General features: G+C 48.3%; 1 protein-coding gene across 4 annotated transcripts; it reads right to left on the minus strand.

Annotated features, from left to right (window-relative positions):
• Positions 1-318: 318 nt before the first annotated feature.
• On the minus strand, positions 319-17,740 carry FAN1 (FANCD2 and FANCI associated nuclease 1). 4 transcript variants are annotated; one of them, XM_007424534.4, is made up of 14 exons: positions 17,270-17,691; positions 14,985-16,366; positions 11,536-11,676; positions 10,822-11,017; positions 8,967-9,200; positions 8,015-8,146; positions 7,204-7,312; positions 6,160-6,279; positions 5,768-5,932; positions 5,462-5,615; positions 4,843-4,946; positions 3,244-3,438; positions 2,477-2,605; positions 319-506 (listed from the first exon to the last, which is right to left on the minus strand). In XM_007424534.4, the coding sequence occupies exons 2-14, from the start codon at positions 16,258-16,260 to the stop codon at positions 369-371; spliced, it is 3,093 nt and encodes a 1,030-aa protein (XP_007424596.2). In that variant the 5' UTR covers positions 16,261-16,366; positions 17,270-17,691; the 3' UTR covers positions 319-368. The 4 variants fall into 4 exon arrangements, with proteins under 4 accessions (XP_007424596.2, XP_088004452.1, XP_025020055.2 ...); XM_025164287.2 differs by lacking the exons at positions 319-506; positions 2,477-2,605 and adding an exon at positions 4,106-4,181 and having other exon boundaries at positions 3,300-3,438; positions 17,270-17,736; XM_088148326.1 differs by lacking the exons at positions 319-506; positions 2,477-2,605 and having other exon boundaries at positions 3,296-3,729; positions 17,270-17,740.
• Between the last annotated feature and the right edge of the window lie 1,061 nt (positions 17,741-18,801).

An 18,801-nucleotide genomic window follows, 5' to 3' on the forward strand; every position in this document is an offset into this window, starting at 1 on the left:
TTGTCACTTTTTGTTTTGGGGGGGGGAGGGAAGAGAAGGAGCATTACATGCATAGGAATATATTTGCTGCATTGCCCTGAAGTCTGGCAGAGTCAAAATTGGACTCAGTATGGTTTCATCCTGTTGGGAGAGTTACAATTGGAACCACCTGCCCAATGAATCCCTTAGGCCAAGAAAGAAACTCCATGAGCTGGAACCCCGACACTTCTATTTCCCCAAACTTTGTCTGAAACGTTTCTCCTGCACGCACAGAAAGTTCGGACGGAGGTCAAGGAAGATTCGAAAGGAGCGCAGTCTTGGAAAAAGAAAACCCAGGTCCATATCAGAGATTTTACTACACTTGATTCCAGACACCACTGTAAACCCCGTCAGCTCAGGCGTTGACTTTTAGACCCAACTGGAGCCACGTGACAGACTTCGACTGATGCGCCCAATTTCTGCAGCTCGGCCAGCCATATCATCTGCTTGTATGAAAGGCGGTCGTTCGGCCCTTTGACTTCCACCAGCTGAAACGTCGATTCAGGAGAGGAAAAAGAGAGAGCAGAGAGCCTCAGGTTACAAGAATCATTTTAGGGTTGGAGATAAACAAGGGTGGTTGTCTGAACCAAAATCTTAATTCTGCAGCTTGCCTAAGACAAAGGAATACTTTCTCTTTATTAAAGCCCCCGCCCCCCGCCAAAATAGCCAACAAGAAGGGTAAGTCAACCAACCTCCTCTCTAAGAGAACCCAAAACTCTACTCCTTGTTCCCACCTTGCTAAGAAGCAAACAGGAACAGATACATCTCCCAAGACAATGCTTAGCTGCCAGACGCAAACTGATTTCCAAGACCCATCAGCTTTACCTAGAGATGGAATGCGGCCAGTAGGATGCAACCTGTTCAGGTAGGGGCAGGTGAAGAGATCTCTCTTTAATGTCTTAACACTGATCCAGCTGTTTTAGAGTTTAAAACAAGTCTTCCAATGCCTCTCTCGAAATATCACTCTTTCAAACCTAATTACCATGAGAATATAAGCCATACCCTTGGCCCGTCTAGTCCATGAGTCTGTTCTCACAGTGGCCAACCAGCCACCCAAGGAAGCCCACGAGTCTCCCAGCAGATGGCCTTCGGAGGCAGTCCCACCGCTATTGAGGCCAAGAGCCACTGACCCCTGTGACTTCCATTAATTGGCCCAACCCTTTTGTGGAGCCAGCACCAAACCTTGAGGTAGCAAGTTCCAAAGTTGAATTAAAAAAATAACCATGGAAGCTAAAATTTTGCATCCAACACGCCTTCTGCAGTTGCACAGAGAACCCAAATGGACACAGCATAACGACCATGGCGCACCTCTTCATACTGTGAAACGGCACACCTGGTGTGCCGTTTCACAGGCAGCAGGTCATGAGATTATACTGAAGCAAGGGAGAAATCTTCACGGTAGGCTGACTGCAATCTGGCTGGTGGAAGAGTCTGGGTGAGGAGCAAATCTCCCCTTGTGTTCTCTTGGGTGGCTGGTGGGAAGTTTGCAGCTCCCATCCTGGATCCCCAACCATAAATGGTGTTAGAAACAGAGCAAACAATGTTGATGGGCTGGTTGGTAGATTCCAACCAGAGAGAGGGAGCAAAGTTTCTCCTACAAAAGCTTTCAACAGGATCCTTCCCTTCAGAAGGCCTGTTCTGATGTAATTCTGTTCTGATGTGGGCACCCAGGGCTCGGTTTATGGCATCGTTCTATCCTGGGGCAGAGTACAGAATAGGGGATACCAAAATCTCTTTTTTGCAAGGCTTTCACGAGTGCAAAATATCTTTATAGAGGTATGTAGTCTGGAAATGAAATAGCTTTGTGGCAGGAATAGCTCTTGTACTTCTCCCATTGCTAGAAAAAAAAAATACATATATAACTTTGCATAAACAGCTGGAATGAAAATGCAGTATTTCTTCAAGGCTGACAAACCCTTTCACTCTGCCCAGCCGAAAGATCGACTTAGTCGAGAACAAAGCTGTAATACTGGAATTTCACATGCTGAGAATTGCAGTTCGGTTCACGCCTGCAACCTTTCTAAAAGCACCCCCCAAAAAAACCTAACCGTTGCAAGAATAAAGAGAGGTGCTGGGTTGCATACTATAAGCCAACACAGTGGAGCTGGTAGGTATCAAAAGTCTGATCCAAATAGACTTTTTTCCTGGGTGGGGGGAACCCACAAAAAGGAAACCTATCAGGTGAGAAAGCCCCTTCTTGGGCTCACCTGCAAACCTCCTGAAAGGGCGCCAAGAGCAGGGTTTCCACCTGGCGCTCGAGCCAAAGGGAAGCCGGGGAAATGGGTAAGCAAGCTTTGATAGCCTATGATTCGTGAGCGCAAGACCAACCTCTGGCTACCGCCTTTCCAGGGCGAATTCTCCCCTCCCCTGCCTTCCGGTTAAGAACATTTTATCGAGTTGCCCCCTTTCTGGAACCCCCCGTGGGGCGAGTGCTCCCACGGGGCAGTGGGGAAGGTACCTTAAATTGGCCGCCCTTGGTCCTCCAGACGACAAGATCGGGGAGGCCGCCCCTGCAGTGGCGCAGATCTCGGGAGAGTCGCCGGCAGACGCCGCTCACGAAGGGCCCTCCAAGGCAGCGGACCAGGCTCTGCGGAACAAGGCGCCCCTTTGCTTAAACCAGCGTTGTCCAAACCTGGCCACTTTAAGATGAGTGGACTTCGACTCCCAGAATCCCCCAGCCAGCCTTCCAGATCGCCGTTTGCAAAACTATTTCATGGATCCTGATCAATCCACCATGACGTCAGTCCTTTGAAACAACTCTAAGATAAATCTCGTTAACGTGTGCTGACTTTGGATTCTGGTGTGTGTGTGTACAAGGGAGGGGGCTGTTTTCCTAAATTATTTTTCTTTAGATCTCCCATTCCATATTCATATTAAATTTGACAATAAGCTTTAGTAACAGCATAAAATATTCCATTAAAAAAAAAATGCAATGAGGCTTTCCTCTGTCTGTGAAAACCTCCTTTTCACCAACTTATTGTATAATTTAGAAAAAATAGGATGTACACAGGGCTGAATATTTTGGAAGGGGCTCACAGAGACATAAGGAACTGGCGTGATACGTTTCTTTGTCAGGCCAACCCGTTTTGGGCAGCAATGCTCCAAGGTTTCAAGAACCTTGGATGGCCTTCTGACCCTCTCTGGAGATGCCAGGAATAACCCCGGCACTTTTCGTGTCTTGCCTACCAAGCGCGGGGTCTGCAGCATCGCTGCTCCCGCTCTCACCTGGGCTTGCTGGAGAGAAGAGAAGCGGTCCCAGCTGACAAGCGCTGCCGCTTTGCCCTCCTGGAGACGCCACACTTCGCCCACCCAATGCTGGAGTTCCTCCGGCGACGCGTCATGCAGCAACTGCAGTCTGGCCTCAATAGCCGCCTGGCGGTTCTCGTAAAAGCTGCTTGTGTAGAGATCCAGCGGGAAAGCCTTGGGACAGGGGGAGATCCACGGATAATTCCACCCAGAACTCCCACGCGTAAAAGATCTAAGAAGAGTCTTTCAGCAAGCAGGGCGCTTCTGCCCTGTTTCCCCTCTCCAAGCGCTCAGGAGTGGTTTCCGGGCGATCGGAGGCTGCTTTCACTAATACCGAATTGAAGCTGTAGAAGAGAATCTCTGCAGCTCAGGGCTGAACTGTGGAGTCCTTGCTGCTCTCTGAACTTGGTTGTTTCCTTGCAGACGTTTCATCACCCAACTAGGTAACATCTTCAGTGGTGGTCCCTTGATCCAAGGAGAAAACCACACCCCCACCAACACTTAGCAAGGCAAGCAACTGTATATAAACAGGAAGCAAACCTCACTCCCTTCTAGCACTGATGATGTTCCCTAGTTGGGTAATGAAACGTCTGCGTCCAAACAGCCAAGTTCAGAGAGCACCAAGGACTCCATAATTCAACCCTGGGCTAGAGAGATTCTCTTCTAGTGGAACCAAATTAAAGCACTAAAACAGGGCCGCAACAATCTCGCGGTGCCCCTTGACGGGTCAGCAGGGCCGCCGTAAGCTGGTGTGCAACAGCACCGTGACACGTGGGGCACGACGTTTAAGTTTTAAACATCAGTTCTCCGTTCCGAACACCCACCACACCCGCTTGCTTACGTCAGAGTTCGCTTCTTCCGAAACGAGGGCTGGACATCCGTTTTCAGAGGCACCGCACGTGGCACGCAATCTGAAACTATCAGCACCAAACTTCTCATCTAGTCTTAACCACTGTCCTGTTTCCCCATTTAAAAAAATTTAGTAAATAAAATTACTAAGAGGCGGGGCGGCCAAACGCTTCTTGCACAAAGGTGCCTTACGGGTCAGTGGCGGTTCTTGCTGGCCAGTAGGGACCAAGATAATCTTTCCTTTTCTTTTTCTCTAGTCCAGTCTGGTCCTCTGCTGAATCCAGGAGGAAAACCGATTTCAAAGTCCTCCAATTAGTGTTTCCCTTGCAGGATGCGTGGAGGATAAGGATTTCTCTCCACTGGAGAAACAGTGTTTGGGGAGAGACCCTCCTTCCCAGCAGGATCTGCTCTACCACAGCAGAACCAGAAGTAAATTAGCCCAGCTCTCAGTGCTGCTCTGAGTAAGAGGTCCAAAGCTGTTTCCAAACCGATCCGTAACCTTCTCCGGTGCCTAACTTCAGTTACCCACTCAAAACAAAAGACTGGAAAACCATCTTCCTGGTGCTCTCCATGTAAACAGAGTCTGTCCATGAGTAGGGACAGGTGTGTCTCTTCACAAGGCTTTATATCCCCATCAGCTCCATTTGTATCCCCAGCAATTGGCTTTGAGGGTTCACCAGAAGTTGCTCTAGTGACCCTGATGATGAAGCCCTTTCTAGAAGAACTTACCTGGTACGAATGCCTAAAGACATCAGGGACGCCATCCATGAAAAGGATATCCCACATCAGGAGGGCATAGAGGGTGGTAAAGGTGGACCCTTCGCCGTGAATCCCTGCGGAACAGCCCAGTTGCAGTCGCAAGAAACATGTCGGAATATATTAAGTGCCAACCCAAGGCAGTTCAACCCCACTTGTCACCATCCCAACGTTGCGTTCGGCCATAACCCAAAACCGTTTGAGAATCTGAAGGTTCTCCAGTTTCAGATGGAGACTTTAAGCATAATCAACTCTTCTAGGAAAAGGTTTCCTGCGAGGGTGCCAGAGGGAAGATTTTGGGGGAGAACAGAAGGTATATTAAACTCCTCCCTTACTCCTGGGCAAAACTACAGGTAGTTCTTGCTTAACAACCACAATTGGGACTGACAACAGTCGCTAAGTGACATGGTTGTTAAGCGAGACATCACGTGACCATGGTGGACTTACTCTGAGAAGTCATTTCTTGCCCTGGCTGGCCTCCTCCAGGCTGCAGGAACCAGTAGAGACCTGTGCTCTTCCTTCCTTACCCACCCTGTGGTGCAACCAAGTAAAACCCAACTGAAAAGCAATTGGAGCACTGGGAGAAGGTTACCTTGATCAAAGCCCTGATCCTTGTAGTGGACCAAGGCTAGTTCCTCAACAGAGCAGACGATCGTCAAGGGTTTGGGGCCCTCCCTTTGGCTGTCCAGGATAAACATGGATTTTCCCATCCTGATCTGTGGGCACACTCTCCCTTTGATGGTAACCTGAGTAAACGAAGAAGTCCTTTCACCATCTTGGTAGCCCTTCTCTGGACTCACTCCAGTTTATCAAGGTCTTTTTTAAACTGGGGTCTGTGGAACACCGCCGTTTGTCTGAAGAGACATTTCCCCAGGCAGGGAACCCAGCAGCTACTTACATGGGTAACATCGTCGACAGAAAGAAGAGGCAGGTTGCAAAGAAGATGCTTGAATTTCTGACATGCTGGGGTGTCCTTCATCCTCTGGACTCGCTGAGAGAGGGAAAGCCGGTGACCCGGACGAAGAAAGGGATCCAGAAGGCCTTTCTGGATGCATGCCACAGCCTAGCAGACAGACAGCCATTGCAGAGGGGTGATTAATAAAATATAACCAAGACAAATGGGTCTTTCCTCAACCACCAGAAAGAAAGACCCCTTCCCAGAGGAAGGAATCCAGAGAAAACATCTTCTACGAGAACACTGTTGGCAAGAAGAACGTTGGAGAACACATCTTGCCCTGCCAGTACACAATATCTGACTCTGTGGCATGACGAACACACCAGGCACGTTACCTTCTCGGGGTCTTTCAAGTGCTGGTGTAAGTTCAGAGCTAGGCGTTCCCACCACTGCCCTCGGCTGTCCACACAGTAAACTTCTTGAGCCAAAAGTTCTCGCAGCTGCTCCACCGCCTCCTGGCAAGGGGACGGAGAAGACCATGAGGAGGTTGAAGAAGGCCATCTCCACAGCTCAGCCGTGGATACGGCCCTGCAATGCCTTGGCCTTGCGGAGAGACGAAAGGAAGAGGCTTTCCTGCAGGGCTGTTGTGCAGAAAGCAGGAAAACAGAAGCACGGCACCTGGAGCTCTTCATGGAAATGTGGAAATGCTGGGCATTAAAAATAGCAGCAGTGAAAGGACAGGCTTAAAAATACACCAACATTAATAGCTTGCAGATGATGCGGAGGAGGTGCAAGATTATGCTATTTGTCTAAAGCGTTTCTCGGCCGCCAGCCACGCCATGCGCCTCCAGGTGGTGCGAAGTCATCAAAATCCTTTTCATGCAATGGAAAAGAAAACCCTAAGGAAGGAAAGATTTACACGAGATTGAGGCAGGGAGCAAGATGAGGGAAGCAAGGTTTACAGCACGATGTGTGTTGGTGAAGAGCTGCGTTTCTCTGCTTGTCCCAGAAACGGCCTGCTGTTCGTGATCAGCCACAGAAACAAGGGGATTGACCAAGGGCCAAGGAGAAGTCATTTCTCTTTGGCCAACCAGCTTCACTCACCTCTAGCGATCATTCGGTTTTATAGGCTGTCTGACTGACCTCACTGCTCCTCGAGGCGGCAGCACTGAGCCTTGGCCGATCTCAGAAAACCAAGCTACTACGAAGCTAGTCAGTCCTTGGACAGGAGACCACCAGGGGATCTGAGGGCAAGAGGCTAGGTGGTACCATACCACCAACCACGAACACTCCCATATTGCTGCTAAGAAAGCTACATGGCTGTGTCCATGAGGCCCCCAAGGACTTCAAGCACAACTCAAGCAAAGCTTTTGTGAGTTCAGGATGCAAAGACGGCGCAGATCTTTTCGAGAGATCTCGCGGGTTTCCCACCCTGTTACCTCGTACTTGTGAAGCCTCTGCAAGATCTCTACTCCCTGCGAGAGGATGCGCGTGTACAGCCACCCAACGGTGAAACGCCGGAGGTATTCCGGGAGCGCTCTGTGATGCCTGCGCGAGAAAACACAAAGGGGTCCACGTCCTTGTCAGGCAACGGCCGACTCCTCGCTAAAGCTCTGGGCCATTCGTTGATTTAATAATTTAATATTTAATCATTTAATTTAATAATTAAAGAGGCTTTTCGACAGAGTAAAAACACATGTTTTAAATTAAAGATAAGGAACGTAGAGAAAAGTAACAGGAAAGCGGAAGAGAAATAAAGGAAAAGAAACAGAAGAGGAAAAAAGAAGGAATAATAAAGTAGCTTCCGATCTTCTTAACAGCAGTTATAAGCACATTTATATTTTACCCTCTCTCTGAGGTCACACCGAAATTTCCTTCTTTCCATAACCTACCCTTTCTAACCATCAAATCCACAAATCACCAAGCTCGTTTTTAAAAAATTTTTTAGCAAAAAGTCCCTCAGGGGGTTCGAGTCAGAAATAAATGTAATAGCTTGACCTTGCTTGCTTCAAGTTAATTTGGCCATCTCTGAGCCTTTCCGACCCTTTCCCTCTTTTACACCTATAAATCTAAACCCGCTTCCAAGTTTGCACCTGCGGGGCCTAAAGAGCCAAGCAATACGAATAAAACGTATCTTGAACCGGACTCTTCCCAAGGATCAGGAAGGCCTGAGCGTCACGGGTTCAGGGAACATCAGCAAGCCGTCGAAGCTTCCCTTTGTGGGGAATCTGCACCCCTCCAAGTACGCACCGGAGGGAAGGGTGTTCTCTCAGCTCCTGCCACGATCCCTTCGCGACCTCGTACAGGCGGCGCGCCTCTTCCCAGTTCCCGCTGGTCATGGCCACGCAAACGTCATTCGAGGTATGTGCAGCAGCCGCGTACCTATTCAAACATTAAAATGAGTCGTGGCAACTTGCGTTGAAGATTATTGTTTCCCCGCCTTATCCTACTGCAAGCGATGCTATGGGGGAGAATACCGGTAGTCCTCGGTTAATGACCATATTGGGTCTGGTTGTGGCAACTCTGTTGCTAAGTGATGCGGTTGTTAAGCGAGACATCACGTGACCACAACGGACTTACGACCTCACTTCTGCCGCGGCCGTTAAGCGACTCACATGTGGTTGTTAAGCACAACATTAGGTGACTGCCACTTGCAACTTCCTGCCAGCTTCCCCATTCACTTTGCTCGTCAGAAGCTGGCTATGAAGCTTGCAAACGGCAGTCACATGACCATGAGATGCTGCGACCGTCGTAAATGCATGCTAGTTGCCAAGTGCCCAAATCCTGATCATGTGACTGTGGGGACACTGCAACAATCGTAAGTGCAAGGGCCGGTCGTAAAGTAACTTTTTCAGCACTGTGGCAAGTCTGGTCACTAAACAGGGCAGTCAGTAACTGAGGACTAGCCATAAACGTCTTCCTGGGAAGGCATCTAACCCTTACCTGTAAACCTGCAGGTTTCCCTTATGGTGAACATGGGGAAGAAACAACAGAGACCTCACTGAAACCGCCTTCTTGACCCACAGCGGCTAACAGAATAAAACCAAGGTTGGTCACCAAGGCCATTCTCTTAGAAGGCTGTTGTGCATTCAAAAAGAAGAGGATCAAAATATATTGCCTGGAGCTTCTTGGTGGAAAAAAGAAAATCAATGTAAGAAAGAAACAAGGACAACCCAGAGCCCAGATTAATTTTCTTTCCTACCTAATGAAATCATCCCGATCCTGGAATATTGGAGTTTTCCTGTTGACGGTGTAAGTGGGGAAAACTGTCCGGCCCATGTTTACCATGAGCACCATGGAAAGTTGTCTTTGGCCACCGCTACCGGCTTCTTCGTCCTCCACAGGATCCGTCAGGGAAAAAAGCAGCAGTGTGCGGGAGAAGACAGCCCGGGGGCCTTTGCAAACCTTGATGCATTTCCCCACCAGACCTTTAGCCCTGGAAGCCAGGAAGGAGGAGAAGGTATCAAGGCTGGCATCCTCCCAACCCAGCCGCAGAAGCAGCCGGCATGCAACTCTACACGTATTTGCTATGCCCGTCGCTTTCAAAGCGGGTTTGGAGTTTTAGCCCCAAACAAGAGAAGCTGCAGTTCTCAGAAGTTGAAAATGCTGGCGCTACTCGGTATTTCTGGGCATTTAGCTTCTGAATACTGGCTAAATCTTCCCATAACTGCAAAACAAAACTTGCACTGCTCCATCTTCAGAACCTGGGATCCAGCTTGTCCACAGCTGGGGGATGACGAATGCAGAAGTTTCTCGATGAATATTCCCAACCTTGCCTTTCCCTCTCTCCTGCTATTTCCAATTATTGCACGGGAAGAGAAACAGTTGAGTCTACCTTATCCTGTCTTCTGCTACCTCCAAGCCATGGATCTACCTTGTGCTGCCTTCTACTTCCAGATATGGGGCCGTGACTGGGCTGAGAACCCTGAAAGTTACACATCTGAGGGTGCCAAACTGGAGAAGTACAGCTGAGCTCGTTTCATACTGTCTGCTCAGATAGTGCTTACTCTACAGGATCCCTTGCGGAAAAAATTCCCATTATCTGCTACATAATCCTTTCTCCCCAGAGATGTGAGAGGATCAAACAAGAGATCTGCTGCATTGAAACCATGCCCTCTGCCCATCTGAGAAGTCCCTCTGTAGTGGGGAGAAGGCCTCCAGCTTCCCCTCTTGAATGATGTTTCTCCTTTTCCACTCTACCCTTTGATCTGGAACATCCTCCAAGAATCCTTCCTTTTTTAAATCTCTCCAAATGCCTCCTTAAAATTCATCCTTTCATCTGAGCCTTGCCACTTTGCATTCTTCTTCCTCTTCTTCAAGGCATCCTTGCAGCTGAAGTGCTGAGATACTCCCCCAAAATTATGCACGCATCAATCAAGATAAATCCTGCCACTTATAATTAGCACATAGTTCAAATGTGAATTATAAAAAGCAGAACTGGCGTCTCCTGGGAGACATCTGCTGCTCAAAAACTAGGTTACAGGTGGAGGAAAAAGCTGTGCATTTCCTGAAGCAAAAGACGGTCTGCCACTGAGAGAAGCCCAAGCAACTAATTTTTAAAAACCCTTCTCAGCTCCGTGCACGGTCTTTTTGCTTGTAATTCTGTCCTTCCACCAACAGAATTAAAAGCCTAAGGGGCAAAGAAACACCCCAGTGGCACATAAAGACTGTTTATTCTGCCATCTTTAATGAATACAAAATTCAACTTCCCAGAAAGCCAGCATTCCTGTGGAAAACTCTTGGAAGTATCCTCTTTCACTATGGAGCTCTGCTTCCAATGTTCTAGTAGGAAAACCAGACTGACTGGGTAGTTTCCACATATCAGACTCCCCAATTCAGAAAAAGTGACTTAGAACAGATCAAAAACCGAAGTAAGAAGAGAGGAGTATATGAGTCTATGTACAATTTCTATTATGTCTGAACTGGAAGCAGAACAAAAGACCATTTGTAGATGTCAAGAACCAACTTCTCGCTCCATCTGTGGAATCGAATGATTCCTGATGCAGAATTCTGTTCTTTGTTCCCTTTTTACTGGACAATGGCCCTTCTGAATTTACCTTTTCAGAATCACGCTTCCAATCCCAGCTTGGCTGGTGCCAAAGATGGAGCGCTGTCTTGCCAACCGGAGGAAATCTTCTAGAAGCTGCTGCTTCGGAGAAGCCGGGTTCTTCAAATGAAACACCTTTGCTAAAGTCTTCAACTCGGGGGCAGAAAGTAAGTTGAGGACTTCAGGCAGGTTTTGCAATTCTGCCTCTGCAGGTGCAGCGAGGGGGGAAAATAAATAAGTTGACAATTATGAAAAAAAAACCTCACATTCCCGGTCTTTTGCTATAGAAAGCAACCAAGAACGCCACAACTTTCATTCTTTAGATAACAATGCCAAACCACCAATCCAAAACCCCATCTCTGAAACCGTCTTTAAGGGCTGGCTTTGATCACGTGGCACCTGCCATTCACTCCTCTTCAAAGCTTGAACAAATTGAGAGAGCAAGCAGTGGTCCCAAATTTTTTTGCGGGGGGAGCAAAAGGCATGTATATCAGATAAAACCAGGTTCCTTATGACGTCTCCTTTCTGTCTTTCATGGAAACGTGCCCCGTTTTTCACACTGCATCCCCAAACTCACCGCTCAAAGGCCAAATGCAGTTCTCAGCCCCCCAAAAGAACTCTGGGGGGCTGACTTAGAAGCATCTAGGTCTCTACAGCCAATGGTAAAGCCTCTCTAAACGAGGAGGTCAAAACCGCTTTGCGCCCACCTTAGGAGCGGACCTACCTGACTGCAGGAGTCCTGCTCCGACAAGCTCTTGGATGACCGGCGAAAGATCCGAGCTGATCTTCGCATATTCTATTTTGTCTGTTTTTATCCAGGCCAGCTTACGCTGGAAAAGCCTAACGTAGAGTTTCTGTCCGCTGGCTGCGATTGAATTGCAATGGGGGAGAGAAGAAAACACCTTTAAAAGGGGATCCCCAAAAGGTGGGACTGCATGGAAAACAACTGGACTTATGCCAGAGAACCTCACCTAGTAAGCGTGGCTGACCCAACACTTCTGACATGTGGCTCAGGGGCAATTCGATGGCAAGAAGCAATGCTGACTGGCAGACCACAGAAGGGCTGACAGGCTAAATGCAGAATCTTAAATATATCTACTCACAAGTAAATCCTAAGAAGGCTTCTGTCAACGTAAGGAGCAATGTGTAGACATATATAAAAAGGGGGGGATAAAAAGATACTAATAATAAAAATAAGAATGCACATTTCACCATATAAATAGTCAATCTAAGGCTGAAAACCTGAAAACTGACTAGCTTTTACTTCTAACCCAAGGTAACTTGCAATCGCAGGATAACATATATGTCTGCCTCAACTTCTCCTACATCTGGACAAAGCGACTGACGAAGCTTGGTAGCAAAGGTGCGTGTTTTTTTAATGTTTCAAGATGAAAACTTTCTGCTTCTGTTTATCACGGCCTGCATCGGTTTAGTTTGAAATGAGACTTGTCCGCTGTGATCCATAAAGCTGTGAGCCATAAACTCACAACATGGGCTCAGACCAGCCATTGTTCCTACGCCAGATTCACCTCCATGGCTGGGTTCCAATGACTGAATTCAATCCCATGAATTGTTCAGAGCTGTTCGTGCAGCGCTGGGCGCAGTGTCTGATCAATGCTTATTTCGCTAATAGCTTTGGACCTGGATATCTGCAAGGCTGCAGAAAGAGTCTCGTCTCCTTCAACTTCAAAGAAAAGATCTTATCGGCGGGGACGCCTTCATTTATGAAACCTGTGCCCCCAAGAAAGGTACCCTGAGTAAACACCCACCAATTATTTTTCCTTCTTGCATCCAAATCTTTCTTCTCCCTCCACCCCCACAGCTAGAACAACAGAGACGGTCTCAAGAATTCCACATTTTCCCAGGAGGATGTGGTGCCTTTGAAGTCCTCTCCTTCCAAGTCAAAAACCCAGAAGTCCTGCTGATCTTGAAGGACACCAGCTGTTCTGCTCTTCCCTTCGGAAAAAAACATTGCCAAGGGATGAAATGCTCTTCTGCACCCATGTATCATTTTGGATGAGTCTACCTACTGATCGCTGTTCCACCTTCGACTCAACAGCATGAGACTGTGCCAAACTAGGCGGGCTTACACACTTTAATTGCTCACGGGCCCACCGGTACCTATAAAAGTTGTCAGGGCCATTAATAAGACTAATAAACCAATTATTTTCTCATTTACAGAAGCGCCTCCTTGGAGGCTGTTCCTACTAATTATAGGAGGTTCCTGGGTATCTCCCCACCTCACTATTTAATCAGAATTGCATACTTACTAGGATGTTTAAAACACACTGGGGGGGTTAGGATTTCTCCCTCACAATAGAGATGTATTTTATTCTTAAAGAGTTTTGTATATTTGCAAGCCTCAAGTGTCTCCTAGCTGGTTGATAGATCTCTCTTCTGCAGATTTTGGCTATCTAAGATCTGGAATGTGGAGGATAAAGAAAGCATTAGTCCATATTAAAGAAAAGAACTTTTGAAGGGTAATAACATGCTAATTGCTTTCACTGTTGTAACTGATGCACACGTGCAAAACGGTGCACAAGTGCAAATGAAATAGCCAGGGTGTTTTCTTTGAAACAGAGTGGGGCTCATTACAGAGAACAAACCCCACTTCCCTCCAGCTTGCATAGCAGGTGGGCTTCCAAACAGCTGGGAGTGAAATGGAAATCATTGCTCCCACAGACTGAAAATGTCCTTGCCCAGCTCAGCCCAGCCTCTTTGCTGGATATTAATCAACAGCCCAGCATCAACACCTCAGAGCTGCATAAATCACAGTCTGTCTCTGAGCAGAATCCCACCAGTTAGGGAGCATGGATACTGTATGGAGAGCTCAACTCAACGTATTTACATCTGTACTCTGCAACTAAGCAGCTGTTTTCAGGAGACCCGTTCCTGTCACAGCATCGCGGGTAGGTTTAGCTGATAAATTAGACCAGTGTTTTTCAACCTTGGCCACTTTAAGAGGTGTGGACTTCAACTCCCAGAATTCCCCAGCCAGCCATGCTGGCTGGGGAATTCTGGGAGTTGAAGGCCATACCATTTAAAGCTGCCATGGTTGAAAAACTCCAGTCTAGACCCAACTTTATTGGATCTTTGCACCCTAAAAGAATCTTGTTAAGGATCAGCTGCTGTAACTTCCAAGTACCCAAAGCTGGGACCTTTCGTGCAGCTTTTGGGCAAGAAATCCGTTATCTGTCCACTCTTACCAAACCGGGTGCCCCGAGAGAAACTAGGGTTATAACTACCACCGGTGACGTGGATCAGCACCTCCATACCACTCAAGATGTGTTCTCCTTTTTTTTTAAATCACAAACCTGAATCCTTCAGATTCCACAAAGCACCATGAACGAGTTGGTGAACCATTTGCACATCTATTAACAATGAGCAGTTGCAGCCACCGAGATCCATTGGCTGCCTGCGTTTGAGCATCCGCATCGAAGATTTGCTGCAGGGAGAGCTCCCCAACAATCGAAGACCGGACTTCCATTAGGGAAAAACATTCCTTGCTTGAGTGACTACCAGTGTGTTCAGTTCAGTAATTCTAACTGAATTAAGAAGTTAATTAGAGGCCAGCTCAGCATCTCAGGCAAAATGGGAAGTATACAGTACAAATTCAGTAACTTTCAACTGCTCTTGGACTCTTACAGCCCGGGGCAAATCGCATTTGCCTCTGGCTGATAGCCCATAAATGCAGAATTTGAGGAAGGAGGTCAATGTTAATCTGTTTACTTGCACCCACATTTAGCCAGAATGACTCAAGGGACCAAACACAGGGGTTTAGGCCTGGTAATGGCAAAATGAAGGTTGTTAAGTATTTGAATTGGGCACTTCTTAAAGACTCAATTTTGTAGCTTAGTACTACGATAGCTTTCTAACATGGGTGAATAAAGCTCTATGTGGCAGCTGTTTTTCCATTTGGGCAAGCTGCTGATGCAACGATACTAACAAAATCATTTTTAATGCCCTTCCTGCCTTCCCACTTCTGATTTGGTATTCCAGTTGCCATTTCATCCACCAGGGAAATTTCAAGCCAATTTCTCTGTATTCTTGTTTAGAGAAATGCAGTTAGGATGCCGAGGAAGCAATCACTGCAGGCGAGATCCTATTCTTGCTCGCTTAACTGTGGAGAGCGCCCGATACAACGGAAGCCTTCTAAGACGGAAGGAACGCTACCTGAAAGCTTGTAGAACTGAGCAATGACCTCCAAATCTTCCTCACTGAACAGTCTCCGGTCATCATCGTTCTCCAGGACAGCCTCGAGGACCATCAGAAAATTTCGAAGATAATAGGGGTGCCCGGCTGAGTCCACTGCAGGCCCGGTGCTCCCACTCGAACTAGGTAAACTTGCTTCTTCTAAAGCAGCCAAACACGCCTCATCCTCGACTTCAGTTCCTGCATCTTCCATAGGAAGCAGTTCCCCAGCATCTCCTGTGGAAAAGGAGAACTTCTGCGTCGGATTGTGACGGGCTTCTTCTGTCGCTGGATCCGGCTCGTTGGAGGAAAAATAGCGGGATTCCAACTCAGACAGCTCTTCTTTAGTATAAGCTACTGTCCACTGTTCCTTCACAGCTCCACATTGGGGAACATCTGGATTTTCCTGGGGGTTATTTAGCTGCCAATGGCCTTTTCTTGACGGCCCAAGTTCACTGCTCCCTAGAGAACATGACCCCAGATCAGACTCCTCCAAACCATCAGAGAGAGGTCCTGAGTCATCTTCTTGCCCTGCGCTTGGGATTGCACACTCCTTACTGAAACCCTCCAAAGCACCGGGACATCTCTGAAATCTTGGTGGGGGTGATTGGTTCTCTTTCACGGGGCCTTCACCCAAAGCGGCAGGTTTCTGCTCTGGGGTGCCAACCTGAGTTGCACAGGGCTGGTCATCTTGAGTCAACCCATCATCGCTGTGAGCACGCAACCTCCGGGACAGCCTGGTCGACAGGGAGAGATTCTTAATGGCACAAACCCTAGGTTGATCATCGAGCAGCGCTAGTTTTCCAACCTTCTTGAAATAAGGACTCGTCCGTTCTCCCGCCCCTCCTTTTGTGCCAAGGCTGTCTTCTCCTGAAAGGCCACGATTCTTCTCTGGAGTGGAGCTCTGGCTTGCAAAATATGGACTCCAACCCCCAGCCTCAGTTTCAGCGGACGGTCCAGGGGTGACCTCCGATGCTGAGCCAATCAGAGTCACGTCCTCCCCGTTCTGGTCATTTCTGCACCCTTCGTCAATATGCTGGTTGATTCCGTATCTTGGTACCATCTGTCCACATAAAGGGCAGGCAATTCTGGTGGGGGGAGCATTGTTAAAAAAGGAAACAATAGAGGGAGAGTCTGGAGCTAAAGACGGCCGCTCTTTGGTTTCCAAAACATTTTTTCTTGCAGTTTTTTTATTGTTGTTACTGAGGGATAAGCTTCTCCTGGGCCTTTTCTTGCCTGCAGGCCCATCTTCTGCCATTACAGGACCCTAAAGCATGGTGAAAACAGCTTCTTTTCAAGCCAACAGAAATCCTCTCTGCCCCCAGTTGCTGCACATTCTCCTCTGTCCTGCGGGGGGTGGGGGGCTGGGCGGGAAAAAAAAAGAAGCAAAAGCCATTTTAAAGTTTTGCAGAAAGAATAATAATGTAGAATTATGATTTTTTCCCTTTGTGAAAAAGTAAACGCATTTCAAAAAGGGCCAAAGAATGTCATCAACTGAGTTTCCTAATATGCTTAATGTGCCATTGAGGCGGTCATAGGGTCTGGATAAAAGTTTTAGCAGAGATGTGGTGCGTTAAACCGTGATTTCTTCTAGATCTGCTTCCAAGTTGGACTTAATGGAGAACCTGTCCAAGATTGTTGGTTTAAAAAGAAAAGTCTTGAGCACCTTGTATAATTAAGGAAGAGTTGGAGCTCTGCAAGAGATCTTGCATTCTAGGGCTTACTGCCTGCAGATACCAATAATAATAATAATAATAATAATAATAATAATAATAATGGACTTGACAGGTGGATAAAAATGCCAAATCCAGTCTAAACATCTGGCTGACTGTGCGACCAACAATAATAATTTAAACTTGCATGCCTCCCGACTCTCAAAGACTCTTGGCGGACTCTAGACACATGCCATTCATACACATTCTTCTGTTTATTTATTCATATGTATATATTTGTCTATTTGCCTCTTTCTGTCTTTTCCCTTCACCCCCACATTTCGATGACAGCCAATTCTTCTCTCTCTCTCTCCGTGCGCTTTGTCTTCCCTAACACCCAATTTAAGTTGCTAACAGACACAGAAGAGTTCTTCCGGGGCCTGTCATAAATGCAATAAAACGACTGCCCGACGCATGCAATCCCGTTCAGGCCCGAAACGCTTTGCACTCTCAGCCGCGCAGGACGCGCTTGCACCGCCCGGGTCTCAGCGCGCGTCACATTTTCCAAGCTTTGCTTTTTTGCACGCCAAAAGCTGAAAACGGTTTTTCCATTACCCCGAGCCTTCAGCTGGATCACCAAGCGCAGCAGAAGCGCAGAGTCAGAGAGGAAGTCAAAAGTGCAAGCGGTGGCAGTTTAGGACGAGCAGTTTAAAAACTGGCTCCTTGGCATCTGAGCCCCCGTGCCTGCTCCGTCCTGGGACCCCTGCTGCATTTTGCAAAAACGGTGCACGTGTGCTGGCGGAAAAGGAGCCCGGGGTGAAAACGCGGTGCAGGTTAGCGATGCAGCGGCGGGCAGAGGAAAGCCCACGCGCCGGTGCAACGAAAACGAGACCCACCCAGCGAGCAGGTAAAATGCATTCAAAAGTGCAGCGCTGCGCAGGCGCAGTGCGACGCGCTCGCGGCGGCCCTGGAAGCCTCCTTGCCTGCACAACGTTCCATCCCGCCGCCAGGCCGTTGCAATCCATCCCAGATCCAGGCACCCAAGAACGATGCTGGAGCGGTCGATCGCTTCCAGCCACCACCGCCGCCGACCCTCCCCAGGCCAGAAATTAGGGCTGCAAATTCTGAGCTTGTTTTCCCCGTGTTTGGGGTCCAATCCCTGCAGCTTCAGTAAAAGCAGCTCTTTTTCTTGCCAGCCTGACATGCATCCAGTCTTTACACTGGACGCATAAACTGCATAATCCTTGCACGCTTGTATTGCACTCTGCTGCAAGCTTGCTGGCTCAGCCGGCAGGCTGGCTGGGGAATTCTGGGAGCTGAAGTCCACCCATCTTAAAGTAGCCAAGGTTAAAAACACTGCTGTGGTTCATCACCCAGATCATTACCATATCCTGTGGCAATGAGTTCCGCAGGTTAACCACCCAAAGAAGCCTTTTGGGCCGCAACAGCTCACGGCTTGGAAAGGGGAACGATGCCCCCAGGCCGGGCTTAACTCCTGGCGCCTGGGCAGGCACAGAGTCGCCCCCTTGCCCTCTCCTCCGGCAAGGACACCCAAACCATCTCCTCGACCTCCTCCGCCTTACCCAGCCTCTCCCCCTTCCGCTGCTTCCCTCCACCTTGCTCAGCATCGCCCTTTTTTCTAGCACTCCCGGGAAGGGAGTCCGGCTAGGCCTCCCTTTTGCATCTGGGGCAGAATCTGGAGACGACGCTGAGTTTGAACTCTTTGCCGGATTCCTTGCAAGTCTCCGGCTGCCGTGGCCGGAAGCGAGAGTTTGGAAGGCGCGCGGGTCTGTCTTGCGCAGCCCTTCGGGGAGCATTTGCATTTGACGGCTCCGTTGGCAGCCTCGGAGCCTTTTCTGCGCAAGAAAATCCCACCCGGTGGGACCGCTTTCCCGCTTCTTCCATTAGCTAACGTGATCCGTCTCTCCATCCATTACGGGCCGTCTTCTCCGCTTTTATAGATGGCGGCCTCACGTTTCCTCCCCATTAGCTGCAAACGCAGCCGCTTGCTTTCCCCGAAAACCTGAAACCCATGCAATTCCAGATTCGGCGTGACTTTAATTACCCGTGACTGACTCCCCCCAAAGCCATGTGGAAATAGCATATAGTTATGCAGCCAGAGAAGGAAGGACAAGTTATGTATTTAA

Source organism: Python bivittatus, unplaced genomic scaffold, assembly GCF_059951505.1.
Source record: "Python bivittatus isolate LINGU-HERP-01145 unplaced genomic scaffold, Pbiv_v1 ctg000530_np1212, whole genome shotgun sequence".
Classification (NCBI taxonomy): Eukaryota; Metazoa; Chordata; class Lepidosauria; order Squamata; family Pythonidae; genus Python; species Python bivittatus.